The sequence below is a fragment of the Manacus vitellinus genome, unplaced genomic scaffold, assembly GCF_001715985.3.
Source record: "Manacus vitellinus isolate BGI_N305 unplaced genomic scaffold, ASM171598v3 scaffold_11_pilon, whole genome shotgun sequence".
Classification (NCBI taxonomy): domain Eukaryota; kingdom Metazoa; phylum Chordata; class Aves; order Passeriformes; family Pipridae; genus Manacus; species Manacus vitellinus.
Window position 1 is genome coordinate 15,858,025 of NW_021938895.1, and position 16,251 is coordinate 15,874,275.

The 16,251-nt window shown below is 34.1% G+C and overlaps 1 protein-coding gene across 1 annotated transcript in view; it reads right to left on the reverse strand.

Moving 5' to 3' along the window:
• The window catches only part of SNTG2 (syntrophin gamma 2), a 146,177-nt gene that overhangs the window by 13,111 nt on the left and 116,815 nt on the right, over nucleotides 1-16,251 (reverse strand). The window contains exons 13-14 of the mRNA XM_018088882.1: nucleotides 15,241-15,312; nucleotides 11,064-11,273 (exon numbers count right to left, since the gene is read on the reverse strand). Of these exons, the coding sequence (XP_017944371.1) occupies nucleotides 11,064-11,273; nucleotides 15,241-15,312 (282 nt within the window). The remainder of the gene's footprint in view (nucleotides 1-11,063; nucleotides 11,274-15,240; nucleotides 15,313-16,251) is intronic.

Below are 16,251 nucleotides of genomic sequence, written 5' to 3' on the forward strand. Positions count from 1 at the left end.
CAATTAGTCTTCCATGACTGTGCAGACATCTTGGAATCTGCAGAAGTTAATTAGCACGGAAGAGTTGGGTTAATTACCTCTTAATAGGGAACAAAAAAAAAAGCTCCTTTCATGTGTGTCTTCCATCAGTTTTTACAAAAGGGCAAGGACAAGGGACAGTTTGCTTCAGTAGTTCAAAACAAAGACTGATGTAGGATTCTGTCTCACACTGAGAAGAGACTTCACAAATATGTTCAATGACAGGGCAACTAATTCCCAAACCAGCTTTTATGACTATCAGTTACAATGACTCTGTCCCTCAGAAGAGAGAATGGGTTTCTGAACAGATCTGCTAACATAACAAGTAGGGCTTTACATTTGGTTTATGGGTGTTAGGTACCCAAGCCAAGAGGTGAGTAAATGCTAAAACTGGAGACTGAATGCATGGGAAAAGACAACAAGAGAGACTTTCTTACTTCCACTCCAAGAGGAAAGCACAGATATACCTCAAATATCTGTAAGTGACAGGCAGAACCTGAGGCACAAACAGAAAGGGGGACCACTTCATGTTTAGTCACTGGCCTGTGATGAGGTAGGAAGCAAAAAGACTTGGTGGGTAGCAAGCACCACTGCAGCCCAGACACAGATGGCTTGGGAAGGAAAGGCTTCCTCTTACTCAGTTTCCTTCTATCCATAGAGGTCCTTGTCCACACTCAGCCATAGTATGGAGGCATAAGAAAGCAAGCGTGCTCTCCACATTAGACAGAGGCCTTCTGATTTCTCCACACACATACGGGTCTCTGGGGTAGGCTGAAGGTATAAGTACATTTGGTTCCATCTGGGACTGGGTAGTCCAAATGCTTCTAAATAAATCTGGACATTAAATAGACTTTTGTGGTTACTGGAATACACATGGAAAGCAATGCTTTCGCTGGAAGGCCTAAATTTGCCCAAGTTCTGCCACAGGCGTCCAATGTAGTATCTCTGGATTCTTTTTTGAAGACACACAGTCTTTACTGTTACTCTGATGTGGGATTGTATTCTGTTTAAGAAATAGTGGCTCAACTTGCTTATGTTTTTCAGTAAAATTCTTTAATATCATGATTACTATTAATGTCTGTCGAGATGTCACATTCTGAGGTCATCAACAAATACTCTTAGTAAAAGAAATACCATTTAAGATCAGTTTTAAAGAATCAGGTGGGTCAGTTACCAGCCTTTTTCAGACAGTATTCCTTTTCCTAAATTTTTCTGGCAAATAAGGTTTTTAAGGAACAAATGAGGCTCACTGATGTTGTTCATCTAAGTGCAACTCAGAAATATAAAATAGTGTATATCTGTTTTAAAGGACATTTTCTAACTCTGGAGCTGTTGTTCCTAACACCTCATCAGGTTTACAGTTTCAAAAATTCAGCTGATGCTTGGCTACATTGTGGTTAATTGTAGCCTTGCGTGAAGAAAACCTCATTTTGCTTTAACTGCAGCATTCATATGCAATACATTAATTCATTTTGGACTCAACTATGTTCTTTTGAGCAGGAATTTCAGTGTTTTTGATCAGCCAAAATACAGAAATAATACTGGTCTTCTATTCTACATGAAAACAAACTTGGCATGGTTTTCCTTGTTTATTTTCCAAAAAGGAAGTGGAAAGTAGGCAATACGATTACACTCCACCACTTGAACTATACATTTTCTCTGCTACTCTGTTAACTACTTTATACATGTAAACATACATTTGCTCTAAGATGGGCTGTAAAGGTTTATTGCATGTAAGTGGAAACACAGACACTATTTCTAATTATATTCATGATATAGAATTCAACACATACTTTTTAAAAATAAATTATAACCAGACAGTAAAACATTTAGGCAAGAACCATATTTGTATAGTATACATATTGCACACTGTGCTCACTTATTCGCTTTAAGATCAAATGTGTGCTAAGCCTCTCTGTGAAAATAATATGACATCAATATAATAAATGCTAAAATCTTAATAAAACTTTGAATTTGCTTAGAAAGGGGAGTACTTACATTAAAATTAAATTAACCTTTTATTATTAATCCAATGAATATGTTTTTGGGATATTGTTTTCCAGAGACACCTCACCCCTTTTACATGTAAAATAACACGGTTCATGAGAACACACTTTTGTTTGTTCAGTAAAAACAGCACCTACTTCATATATAATAAAACAGCCATCATCATCTGGTCTTTTTCCTTTTTTTATAGTTAACTATCAATGAATATAGATACAATGAATATATAACAATAGTGCATGCATTTAGCATATTTAAATTAGTGATGAAGTCCAAACCCTTAAAAGTTAATGTCAAAGCTCTTTTGAGCTATTTGAGATTTACCTGTTATTTTTTAATGTAAAATATTAAATAATTTGACATTAGCCATATGAAGATCAAAAATAATTGACTAAAAATCCCAAACAGAACAACTTGAAATACCCCAAACTGAGCACTTTTCCCTCTTAAAGGAGTTAACTTTTCCACAAAGTCCATGATCTCTTAAAGTGTTATGAAAGTGAAATGTGTACAGATGACGAGAGTGGAATTCTAATGAGCTAAACATATATGAAGCAATTTCTTTGTCATTCTCTATTAAACTGAAGATTAACATAATAATTGACTCTAATTGTAAGAGGTATTTTTTTTCCCTAGAAATCAATTACTGGTCAACATTACAATCATATTAACAAAAGACTTCAGGGCTGCCAATTTGAATAGAAAAAATAATTTTTAATTAATTAATAATTAATTTAAAAGTTTTTTTTTTCAGTCTTTCTGTCAGTGCTAGTATATGCATAAAATGGAATTTTGTAGGACTTGTCAGAGGAACTTTAATGCCTGAAAGACAGAAGGACCTAAACTATGTGCTCTTTTATTCTGCATTAGAAATAAAACAATGCACATCAGCATTTAAAACACAGTGACAGTGAGGGAAAAAAATTTTATCAACAGCAGACAGTTTGGAACACAGATTCTTGCATGAAGACTTTGTATAGCTTTTTATAGTTTTTTACAAGCTATTAAGTCAGACAGCAGTGACAGGAGTAAGGTGTATTAATGCATCCAATGTATTTACCATTCAGTTTGGTAAAAGCCTTAATATGGAAGCAGCTAGGTCAAGAAAAAGCCTTTTTGAAAATTTGAATTTCAGCATAAAAAAACATCTAAGTAGAACGTGGAGATGAAGATAGGAGCAACTAGAGTTATTATGGTTGTATTGAGAAATATATCTCAGCCCACATACAGAGAGTTTACTAGGAGGCAAAATTAAAACCCATAATTCAGAGCACAGCCTGCAAAATCTTCTACAACAGTCTTTTTGCATAGAATTACTTGTGCTAAGCAGAATTGCTTTTTAAACTCTTTAAAACCACAAAATAATTGAATTAAAAATGCATATGTTTTGGCTTTCTGATATTTAAAAAACCTCTGTTATTTTAGGATAAAATATTTTATATCACCTTTTAAGTAAAACTTTCGGGAGACATTTACAAAGTACATTAAAAGCCTACTCACTCTGAATCTGCATTACATATGAGAAAATGAAACAACAATGAATCTGACATTCATCAAAAGCAGAAGAGTGTCCAGAAATTTCATCCAGAACACACTTCCAAAGCTCAAGTGTATTCCTGTTCCAGATAACTGTGAAAAAGGAACAGTGAAACAATGTCTTTGAGCGTGATCAAATGAATATCACCTTGACTTAAAAAACATGGCAGATCCACTCATTGGCCTATTCCTTTAAGGAATTCATCATGTCACAATTAAAAGGTTACAGAGATGTTATAATTATGTATAGATACAAATAAAACCACTTCATTGAAACAAACCAGATCTGATTAAAAATCTTTTACATTCCTCCAAGTCCTGCTGTTGCTGCAGTCAAAGGAATTGCATCTTAATGCCCTAAAATGACTCTTTTTTTAAAATACTTTGCTCGATATTAGTACAAAAAAGTACATTCTCTTGTAAATGATAGTGCTGTAATCTGATGATTTCAAGAAGACATTATAGTTTTGTTTTTTAAACACTGATGAACATTTGTGGTTCAGCATACATGCAAGAGACACTCTGGCATTAAAAGTAAGATTTTTAAAGTACTCAAATAACAGCTCATTATATTTTCATTATAATTTTCAAAGGAAGTTTCCATTATTTCAGTAGAAGTGGGGCCAGCTCAGTGCTTTTAGAAAATAATGCCTATTCTTAATATATCTGCATTTTAAATGCTGGCTTTCTCAGGATATTGCTAAGCTCAGAACTTTTGCCTTTAGTGCATCTACTGAAATAACTACCTGATCTAATCTATTTGTAATTTTTAATTCGTAATGCTCATGACACTAACTGCAGCTAAGTGCAAAAATGGTTTGCTTAGTTGAGCTCTCCTTGGACAGCCTGCCTTTTCAGGAACATTCAGTATCACTGAGATTAGGCATTAAACCACCATTCCAGAGAGACAAAGGCTACATGCACCTGTGGGCTGAAGCAAATTTTCCTCCATAGAGAATTGTGTTCCTACAGAAAGACTGAGGTCAACTTGTAGGTTCAGCTATTGCTTGGCAAGACAAGCAGATAATGCAGATGTGGATGCCTACTCTTGGCCATGGCAATCTCTCTGTGATATGAACTGATGGCTACTGTAAATCTGACAGAAGGAAGACTTGCTACCTCCTCTGCTGAACATGCAGACTATGGCACAAATTTATTATAGGAAAAGGCAGTGAGATAAATAGAGGAAAGAGGATAAAATCTAAGGGCAGCAGCTTAGCAATGATTATCTCCTAGGAGGCAAAATTTAAAATGTGTGTTCTTTAGCCCCGGCTTATGTCAGGAAGACATTGTGCTTCTTCATCTCTGAGTTTGAGCAATAGCTTCACGGTTTTGTAGCAACTCATTTTTCCACAAAGAAAACCAAGATTCAACAGTGACTTGAATGTTAACAGTTTCCTACCTGTAGATTGTCCCAAGTATATTTTCACATACCTGAGGCAGATTCTCAGTGGCAATCACAGTAATCAGGCTGGTACCATTTGTTTTAAAAGAACCAGAGGAACTCTACTGGTTTACTTCAGCAAAGACAATGACTTTGTTTTGATACAGTTTGTTATTATATAATGAAGTCTTTTTCTTCTCCGGTGATTTATAAATTCTGGAATTTCACTGTTGAAAAGGGATTTTAATCAGAAATACCAACAAGAGACATTCCTGAGTAAAAAAATTCAGTTTTGAATCAATGATGCTTCAATGGGATTTTGTTTTTCTGCTTGATTCTTTTAAAGGAATCTAATAAAGGTGGAGAGTAATAGGGAATGCCAACTTTTAGAAACATAAAATCAAATATAAAAAAATCTAGATATTACTCTACAGGTAATATTACTGTATAAATTTGGAATCCCATGACAGTAACTTCTTGACAGATTTAAAAGAATCATAGAATGATTTGTGTTCTAAACAACCTGCCATGGGCAGGGACACCTTCCACTAGACCAGGTTGCTCAGGGTTTCATTCAACCTGGCCTTGAACACTTTCAGAGATGGGGCATCCACAACTGCTCTGTGCAACCTGTTCTAATGCCTCACCACCCTCACAGCAGAGAATTCATTCCTAAAATGTAATCTAAGCCTGCACTCTTTCAATAGAAATTTTTCATAATTTAAAAATATATTACTATTTTTAGTAAAGGTCATTTTTTTCATATTAATCATGTTTAATATACAGAATATAGAAACAAGTTTGATTTCAATAGCTTTGTAAATGGTAAATTCTCTTTTTAAAAAAATTTGTAATAGGTGCACTGCTTGATTTTCATCTGTTATCTGAATCGTTAAATTATTAGTAATTTAACAATTGCGAATGTATTTACGATTAATTTCTATAGCTCTCAGTATCTTTCTTTGTGTTGGAGGATGGTGGGTTTTTTGCATCACTGTGAAAATTAATTAGAATCTAACAGCATTTCTAAAGATGACCAGTTAGATTGGAATTGGAATAAGCTTTCTGTACATAATGAAAACAATCTAAAATTTAATTGTGTAATTAAACTGAGTGCTTCTTGTAACGAACTGGTGAGTATCTTTTAACGACACTGTAAATCCAACCTAATCCAAATGCTATTTAATATCTCACCTGAATGCAATGAGGATATTCCGTTTTCTTATATGTTTGCCTCAGAAATTAGTTCTAAAATTAGCGTATTTCCATTCCTACATATAATTCTGTTTCATATGTGCTTTGTAATCATCACAGAATAAAAAAGTAAGATAGCATTGCCAACTGTATTTAATATTTTTGCATTTTAAATATATTATTTGCAGGTCACAAGGCTTACACTGTGATCAACCAATCCTGTTTTACTTGTCTTCTCAGTTCACCATGAAGAATTAATAGATTCATAAGCTAGAAATGACAATTAGTTCTTATTCAGACTGCCCATTTTCTCTTAGATTTTGTTAATTTAAGTGGACTTCTTTTGCTCAGTCTGAGGGTGATTTAGACTACTGTTTCTAGAGAACTATATAATTCCCAAAGATGCCTAGAAAAAATGAGTGTGTTTGTTTTGATGGCAGAGTTACTGAGACAGCCAAAGTGTCCTGAGCATCTTAGAAATCTGAAGACTTAGGTAAGCTGAGATAGAAAGAAAAGCAGAAAGATAACTAATCTCTGACCAAGTAATTTTCCAGGAAGGAGACCCAGGAACTGAACTTCTTTTTAGGCTGCCTGGATCTGAATATCACAAACACTTCACTTTTCTTGAGATCCAAAATCTTCAATTGGACTTTTACCTTTCATGATAAAAAATAGTTTCAGGTGGGGCTAATTCCACACTTACATGCAGTTTGGCCGTCGTGCAAGGAAGGCAAGGAATATGCATTCCTGACCACCACATATCATTATTTACATTCTTAGTGGCTTGTTGAATGCTCAACTTTAAGCAAATACAAAGGTACATTGCTAAAATATGCATTGATATTCGGTTGCACAAAAAAATTGTTTAGAAGCCATTTGAACTTTTATGCAAAGAATTTTCCCATTTGGCTCCTAATTTTGAAATAACGAGGAATTTATTGTTATCTCCAGTGGACAAAGAATAAACATGCAAATACATAAATTAATTTTGGTTCTTTCTGGAGCTGCTCAAGATATTCTACTACAGTGATATTCATAGAATATAGTCAACTAAATGAGAAAAAATACCGGTTTCCTTGAAAGGTTCTTGAAATCAGTTAAAAATATTCTATTAACTTCTTTATGTTTTGATTTAGTTCTAGTGAATCCTTTCAAAGGATTTTTAACAATCAATAACATGGTAGATTCCTCAGGTATTTCATATAGATCAGCCCAGAAAACACATAGTGTATAGAGGGAAATGTAAAGTCTGGGGAAGGAAGATGGTGAACTAAGTATACTGTAAGGTATGTCATTCTCATGTGCAACATTCATTATTTTTTTTTGTTTTATTTTATTTTATTTTATTTGTAAGGTATATTCTTCACAGAGGGAATCTGTGTCATTCCAGGAACATGAATTTTACTGCTAACATTTCTCTTAGCACAATACCTTCATATCCCTGACCTCACCAAATATAGATTATAATTTTATTATTTCCAGGGTTTATTTGTCTGTCAAGATCAGCCCTTAAACCACAGAAAAAATCAGAAGGAAGTTCACTAGAAGTACTTACCTTTAAGCACAGAAAATAACCAGGCAGCGAAACTCCTTGAATATTCTGTTATAACTGAGTGGAATCCAACCTATTTTAATTCTTGGATTAACTCATATTAAACAACATTTTTTTTGTTCAAGCAAAGCAAATGGCTTCATGACACTAGGTTATTCAACTGTATGAAGACTGGAAAAAACTTGTAGCGTCTGCATCACAGCTGGAAGCATGGGGGGAAAACTTTCTTTTGTGTTAGAATTGCAAGTGAGGAGAGTAGGTAACCATGTCTCATCACTATATACCAACTGCAGGTATTTTGGAAATGCTGTGGTAGATGAGTTTCCATGCATGTTTTTTTTCAGTCTCCTGAGAGTTCTTCCATTTGTGAAGCAGATTCCTCTTTGTCTTCTTCCAGCCATGTAACTAAGCTTAAATGCAAAAGGTTTCAAGATGCCAAAATTGCTGTTTTTTCTGCAGCTGACGGTGAAACATATCACTGTCACTCTTTTCTCTGTCCACTGCCAGATAATTTATCCTCCTCCATCCTCCTGTTGAACAGAACTGATCCAAATCATCCCTTTGAGATGTTTCTGCATTAATTTAACAATCACATAAGACTCAGGTGAGTCAATATAATTTCCTTTTGAAAGAACAGTCTGAGGCAAGGGAAGAATACTGATTAAGTAATTTAAAAAAGATATCATTGAAAAAACATGGAATAAAATCCCATAGTATTGACAAGACCAACCAAAACAGTCAAAGAATTTTAAGAGCTCTGGAAAATGTGCTAGCTTTTTATTTTTAAAGATTGTCTACACTGTAAAAACTTGGAGAAAAAGGACATAAATTACTTAATCTGAGAGTCATTTACTGGTCCTGCACTCTTTCGGATGTTCCAGATGAGACAAATATTCTTGCCAGGATTTGTGGGAGAAGATTTATCTTTAAGTTATGATTCAGAGGACTTCACTGCCTATCTTCCTCCATTGCAATACTGACTGTTATTACCAGCCTCATGGAAATACTTTTTACAGTACTTTTTCCCCCTTTCAACTGCCTTTCTGTCATACTTCTATCACATTTTTATTGCCCCCATCTGTCCAAGTTACGCCAGCAGCAACTACAGTAGTTCTTCCAGTAAAAAAACACATATATTTCTAGCACATGGATTTAAAGTGTTTTCTTGCTGTCATTGCTCTAAATCAACTAATTTCATCAGGGTCACTGAATTTCACAGTTTCTTAGAATAGGGCTTTAAGACAGCTGAGAGGGGAATAGTATTGTGAGGGGGGTTTCTTCCTGCTTTATTGTATTCTTTCTGTCATCTAATGCTGCTGCCATCTTCAGAAGAAAAGTATAACAAAAGCCCACACAACATGGGCAGCTAAAATTCAAAAGGACCACTGCACCTTAAAAATTCTTTTCATAAACTGTATAAGGATGGAATCTTCTTAGAAATATAGCTCTTATTATAGAAACACCAAACACAAAGGATATGAACAGGACAAGGTTAGCAACAACTCATAGGCATAATCCTAACACCAGTAAACAGAACCAAACCACATTTAAATAAGACTGGCTGAAATGACACAGTGCAATCTAACACCTGCCATGAATCTTGCCCAATCATTTATGAATAAAAAAGAATTTCCAAAATTCTCCAAAAGAAAGAACTTTAATGGACAATTTAACATACTAACAGACACCCTAACACATCTTCAGTTTTCCAGATACTGAAATGCCAGTTCTTTTTCTATGGCTTGAAATAATCTATATAATATTAAGTTGCACCTCATTCATGCTGCTTCTGACATACTTCTGAACAGAAAGGTATTCACAGTGGCATTTATATTTTGAAGGAAGAAAGAAAATACTGGAGTCAGAAGACTTTTCACTGCTGGAGAGTGACCGTAGCACTCTGCACCCTACTGACATAGTGGTTTATAGTGAAGTTGAATCTATCCAACTGTGTGAGAGAAAATTAAGATACGGAACACACATACGGAGATTTAAACACTGTAATCAGGATTTTATTTGAACACCTCTCCTGGAGGTTTCAGATAGGTTAAACCACAGCTGCAGGAAATAGTAACATCTTTTGAGTGAAATGAGTCTAGAAGACTGTTGGATTCAAATCACAAAAGATCATTCTACAAGCAAAGAATAATTCCTTAAGATTGTTACAATATAAAAGAATAACAAGTTTTGAGATTTAACAGTGAATATTCCAAAATCTAACCAAATATAGAACCAGCTAATCTCCACCCTTGTTATACTTAATTTTAATTATATGTTATCTGTTTTTTATATGAATAATAAATAGGAGAATTAAATGACTGGACAAACAGTTGTATCACAATTTCTTGAAGAATTCATGTAAGAAAATACTTTTGAATACTCCATATGCATTATTAATCCTTCCCTGATGCCCAGCAATTTTTCAGGAAGAATCAATTTTTTTCCTGAAAAACTGCATCCCTTCTCAGAAGTGCAGGAGCAAGAGCATTACCATTAACAACTCTTCTTTTGTTACTCCATCAGTCTGAAGAGACAAATAGAATGGTGCTAAGCAAGTACCTTGTCAGAACCCAGAAACTTCATTAGAATCCCACCTGTGCTGGGACTCCTTGGTCCTTGCAAGCTGTGCTAATGCAATGCTGTGATCCAGTGTTCTCAGTATTTCAAACATTTCTAGGAGGTTCCTGCAAACCTGAGCATACCAAATCAAATTTGCACCTGTGCTAAACTGTGTAAACATGTTTTTAATTGGAGAAGGCCTATCCATACACTCCCATACCTTCAGTTCACTTGAGAGTATGGATCTAGATTTACTAGCCGGTAGAAAGTGATAATTTGCTGTTTAATTTTGAGAATTTAAGACTATCACAAACTTTCCTTTGGCTTTCATGTTGAGTGTTCAAACTCTTCCAGTGTTAACAAGGACAATCTCAATTCACAATTAACAATATAACAGAAAAATAGTTCTTCTTTCAAAAGAGAACAATTAGGTAAAACATAACGTATTTACCTTACATGAGAGGAAAATAAGCTTTCTGGAAGAAAATGTTCAAGGTGGACTAAATAAACTCCAGAGAATTTTCCAGCAGTAAAATTTATTCATTTTCAGTTTGTACTAATCAAGGTCAACTTGCTACTTCCAATTTTTAAGCTGTCATAACATGCTCACTGACTGCTATTACATAGTCATTGACAAAAAAAATTGATATGATGATGAAGCTTTCAGAAGCCTTCAGTGTATTAAAATGTACTCAGATCCTTAGTCATGGAGGGCATCAACCTAATGCAGTTATTAAACAGACAAATAACCTAAACATTTGTTATACTTATTTTACCGATGAAATGGCTCCAGGATTTAAATTATTCATTACTTACCCCGGTTCTTTGAACTTCCAAGAAAATTGCTCTTTGAAATGATTTCTCCCACACTGCCAATTCACTGCCCAGTTCTACATTGAAATAATGACTCTTGCCATGTCCAGCCATAACACTGAAACAATACAGCCTCTGGTCTTCAAGATCAAAGTCCTGATGAATACCTAAATACATGTTTGCTTGTAGCCAGCAATCATCAGCAAGCCAGAGCTGAAAGACATGTTGCAGTATGTGATTGTCTTCTGTAAGTGATGGGTATGTTATGGCATAATGGCATTAATTACCTTGAAGAAATGGTCTAAGAATTAAGTAATAATGTCAAAGACTTTTCTCTTTGCTTCTTATTCACTCTACCCTGTATCACATAATCCAAGCTACTTCTGCAGTTTCAAAAATACTGTCAAAAATTACCTAAGCAATACATACAGAATTTAAAATGAGTTTATACCAACATATTGTTTACAATGAAAAGGAAGGAAATCCCTGAACTCTTTGAATACAATTGGAGAGCTGTGTGCCAGCTCTACAGGAGACCATAATTCAGCCATTCTAATTGGGTTCCAATATGCTAAACCCCAAGGAATAAATGCAGTAATTTATCAAGTACCAAGGACTAACTAATTCTGGAAATGACAACATAAGCATGTCCCGTGATAGCCTCAATGCTGTTCTGTGACTACAAGGAGAACGAAGCGAAATCCTGCCATCACCTTCAAGATAATGAAGAGAAACTTCACATTAAACTTTCATAATAAAAATATCTCTGTAATAGAATGTTTTGTAAATGAAAACAAATTCATATAAGAAACTTCCCTAATATTTCAAGACTTCATTGATTAGCATAAATATAGAGAAAAACAAAACTAAATAAAAAAGCTATTACTTACACATCTAGCTATTTTCACAGTCTAAATTTTGAAATTACACATATTTTGAAATTTCTGTTTATCAGATAGGGCCCTTTCCTATTTCCTTTTCTTTATGATATCATGGGGCAGAAAGAACAAAATAATTAGCAATGAAAATTATATTATTTTCCAAAGTCACTCACAAACAGAATTGTTTTTCTCTAACACTACAGTTTAGGTTTGGAAGACTTGACTCTAGTGAAGCAGATCTGAGGTAGAAGCAGTCATGTTTGAACTGGATCTAGGTGTCTTTGAAAAGACTAGCATGCGGCTTTGTGCTGTACCCAAGTCCTAGAATCTTGTAGTCAGGATAAGCTGAATAAAGGTTTACAATTTAGTTTTCTATCCTCTACTAGCCTATCATTGCCTGTTGAGGTTAGTTGAAACTCTATGCACATGAAAATGAACAACTAAAATTTTAGCATCAAAGTGTAATTTAAAATATTCTGATACAGGTAAAATTAATGTTCAGGGGCTTGTGTCCCTCCTGTTCTATATGCACACTCAAGTATACTCATAGGGCAGCAGTGAAGATCCACTGTTTAGTAACAAAAAGCAGAGGAAAGAAATGCTCTGCTACCACACCCTCCTCTGTGTACTGCTCTCATATTCATAAACAGAATCAAAATACTCAGACTGGAACTGAAAATTTTGCTTGTGCTGGTGAATTACTGACTAACATAAAGCTGGCACATGCAATCTCATGTAATTTACTCAATTCTAGCCTGAGGAGCTATGGGTGTTTCATGGGGCACCTTGTATACAGCACTTTGTTGACAAAATTGGCCCTGCAGCTACCTGAGAGAAGAGAATTGAGGAAACTCAGAGCTCTTTCACAACACTCCTTTGGACTGTGGAAAAGGAAGTTGAACAAAATACTGCATATGTTCTGGTGTTCAGTTGCTATGGAGTGACAGGTATTACATCTGCTTCACAGCTTGCTGCAGCATATACTGCATATAGTTGGTAGACTATTATATTAATATTTTGTAATTTTTATCTGAAAATACCAGGCAATAAAAGAAAATAAAATGTTTTTAAGACAGCTGGCTTTTAAAAATATGTCTAATATTCTTGCCCTAGAAACAAGTTCCAATAAAGATGAATTATGAGGCAAGATATAGGAATAAACATCTGTGATAAAAGATTTTACATTTTCAATTATCTGTTTTTTATCACCAAATGTCCACGAATATGCAAGGCATGTTATATATATGTGAGTTTTAATTCACATATTTGCATATGCATGTTTGTCTATGCAAACAGGTGTATTTATACAAATGTATACACACATACAAATCTAATATATATCGAACATTTTGTTTCAAAATATAAATTCCATATGGGGTTCTAATTTTCCATGCTTAACTTTGTGACATAATAAACATAGATGAGAAGCTTACAGTTAGATATGTAATAAGAGCACCTCTCCTTCAAATCTATCTTTCATAAGAAGAAACAATAGCATACTCTACCACAGTTCTGTGCTAATTCTAACCAGCTTCTGAAAATCCTTAAGACCCTCCCCAAACAGGAGTTTTTACAACATAACTCTATCTTTCATAGGCAATGCAGAAATCTTAATCCTTTAAGATTTTTTCCTATCTTTTTGGATTTGCTCAGTTTGTCTCACTGCCATTTATACCAAAGAATCAACATAAAAGAGGTTAAAGAGTTGAACTTGGGCTTTTGCACTTTAGCTAACATATTCATGAAGACTGGCAATTAAGCATTCATTTATTAAAATGTCAAGAACATTAAAGATTTGAATTTTTGATAGTTTATTTGCCCACTTCTTTTTCTTAATGAAAAAGTATCACAGAAGTTGCTTTAAGGACAGAATATCCTTGAAATTACCATAATATTCAAGAAAGGACTGAGTTTAAGCAGTAATATTTAAAGGAGAAAAAAACAAAACCAAAACTCAAGCCACAGCAAAATCTTTTCAAAAGGCATACCGAGTATACATTTCATTGGTACCTGACATATTTATCAGCAAATAGTAAAATTTAAAAAATATTAAGCCTTTTGTTGATGTCTCAGTGATGGGCAGGACCTGCAGTTGCCCACATAAACTCAGTTGTATGGCTGTGCTCCTGTGTCTTGCACTGTGGAGCTGAGGTCTAGTCCTGAACTCCAGGCCTGTTGTTTTTCCTGTTATGGCACTGACCAAAACCCTTCCTTCCTATGTCCTGAGTAACTGAATAACAAAATAAAAAAACAACACAAAGCAAAACAAGCCAACCAACTAACCAAAAAAACCCACAACATCAAAACAAGATCCAAAAACAACCACAAAACCCAAAACAAAACAAAAACCCCTCACCAAAACCATATGCACTTCTCCTTCAGTGCAGGATCTGGATAGGTAAAAGGGCAACAAGCTGCCTTTTCCACAGCATGAGTACATGGTCAAAAGAGAAAGGACAGCAGCCACTGAGAAGTAAAGCTGAGCTGTAATTTTTGAGTGAAACAGTATTTTATCTGAAAAGATGAATTTTTATTTTTTTCCCTGAAAATATATTTGACTTTACTCTCCTAGACAAATAGGCTCTCATCTAGCATTATCTCACCTCCAAAGCAGTTTTTAATTAGGTGGTAGAAAACAAAATTAATCTATCTGATGCAATTTATCAGAAAATATATTCTGCAACTCAATTATTTGATTTTTTTACCCCAACTTCTTGCTTGGGACAAACTAGACAGAAGACATGATTCTATCAAGTTGGGGGAAGAAAATGAATTCTATGGAATACAAATCCAACATGTTGCCCTTTGTAAGGTAAAACCTACTGTACTATTACTTACTGTAATACTTGCAAATTACAAACGATATAACGAGGACATAATTTTGTATTTTTAATTACTGAAATTAAATAAAGATATTTTTATATAGAACAAAAAATACAGCAAGAGTATTTTCCACCATGTTTGCCCAAAAATCTGAGTCACTAAGAAAAAATAGGCTTATGCTTGTTATGCCTAGCTGTGTGTCTCACTGATACTTCATACAACCAACTCTAATACTGAAAACTTTCTTCAATATGAAAGCATTTGAGTAACTTGCTCACCTGGAGCTTAATCCATTTTCCATATGCTCTTCTACTTGCACAGCTAATGTACTAGAGATTACAAACAGTTTTTATAAAAACAGATGAACTATTTGAATGTTAGTTACTCCTAGTTAAGATTACCTTGAGCTTATCATCAACACGAAAAAACAAGCTTTCTTTACTAAATAATACCACTGTAATCATTAGAAAACCTACCTTGTGAATTTTAAATAGAACCTCACAGAGGTTATAGATTTTTTCAGCTCGTACCCAGTCTAGTGTGCTTACCTATAACATCAAAAGAAAATATTGTCAACACATTATTTATTCAAAAATCTTGTAGAGATGAAAAAAACTAAAAAGATTTCACCCATCATTATTCTACTGGATGCTTAAATACAGGCACATTGCTACACTTAATATCCAGCATTATAAAATACTGTCAAATACTATTCAATTTTTACAGAAACAGTAGTCTTAGTGTAATTAAAAGATACTAAAAAATTTAATTGAATTTTTTACCAGTATTATGGAAAGCTCTTTTCAATCTCTGTGGTAAGTTACATGAGTATATTTATTTTTCAAGATGCTAACACAGAGAATTCAGAGTTTCAAACACAAAGTCATTCAGCGTCATGTCTCAATCTTAAAAAAATCTTGCAACAAAGAGAACAAGATGTATTCCTAAATTCAGGTCTGAGTTTACATGCATTAGAGAGGCAAAAACTCAGTATTTATTCTAAATAGGACTATGTAACTGAAATATTTGAAATTAAGAACCATGTCAACCATGTGTTTAATAATAAAAAACACCTATTTTTTCTTTTCTTTTGATTTTATTACTTAATCCTGTTGACATGACAGGTTGTTAAAACTTGACAGTAAGAATGACATTTAAAGTTTTTACCAAAATTCTACTTTGTGATACAATGTGATAATCTGTTTTCTTTTGAAAACAGTACCTAGCCTATTTAGTTCAAGAAAGCAAAAAAGAACTTATACACAGGAAAAATTCAAGGGGAATACACATTATTTTTGCTTATATATTTTAGAGCAAAATTCTAGCTCTTGGGGAATGCTAATGCAGGAATGGCTGCAGAGATATGTGAAGAATTTGACTAAGTTGTAACTCTTAGGTCTTTAGCACATGGAAATTACTGTCTTGATAACTCTAATAGCAACTAGGATATTTTAAAATTCTAGAGCTGATAGAGCTTTGTCCTGTTC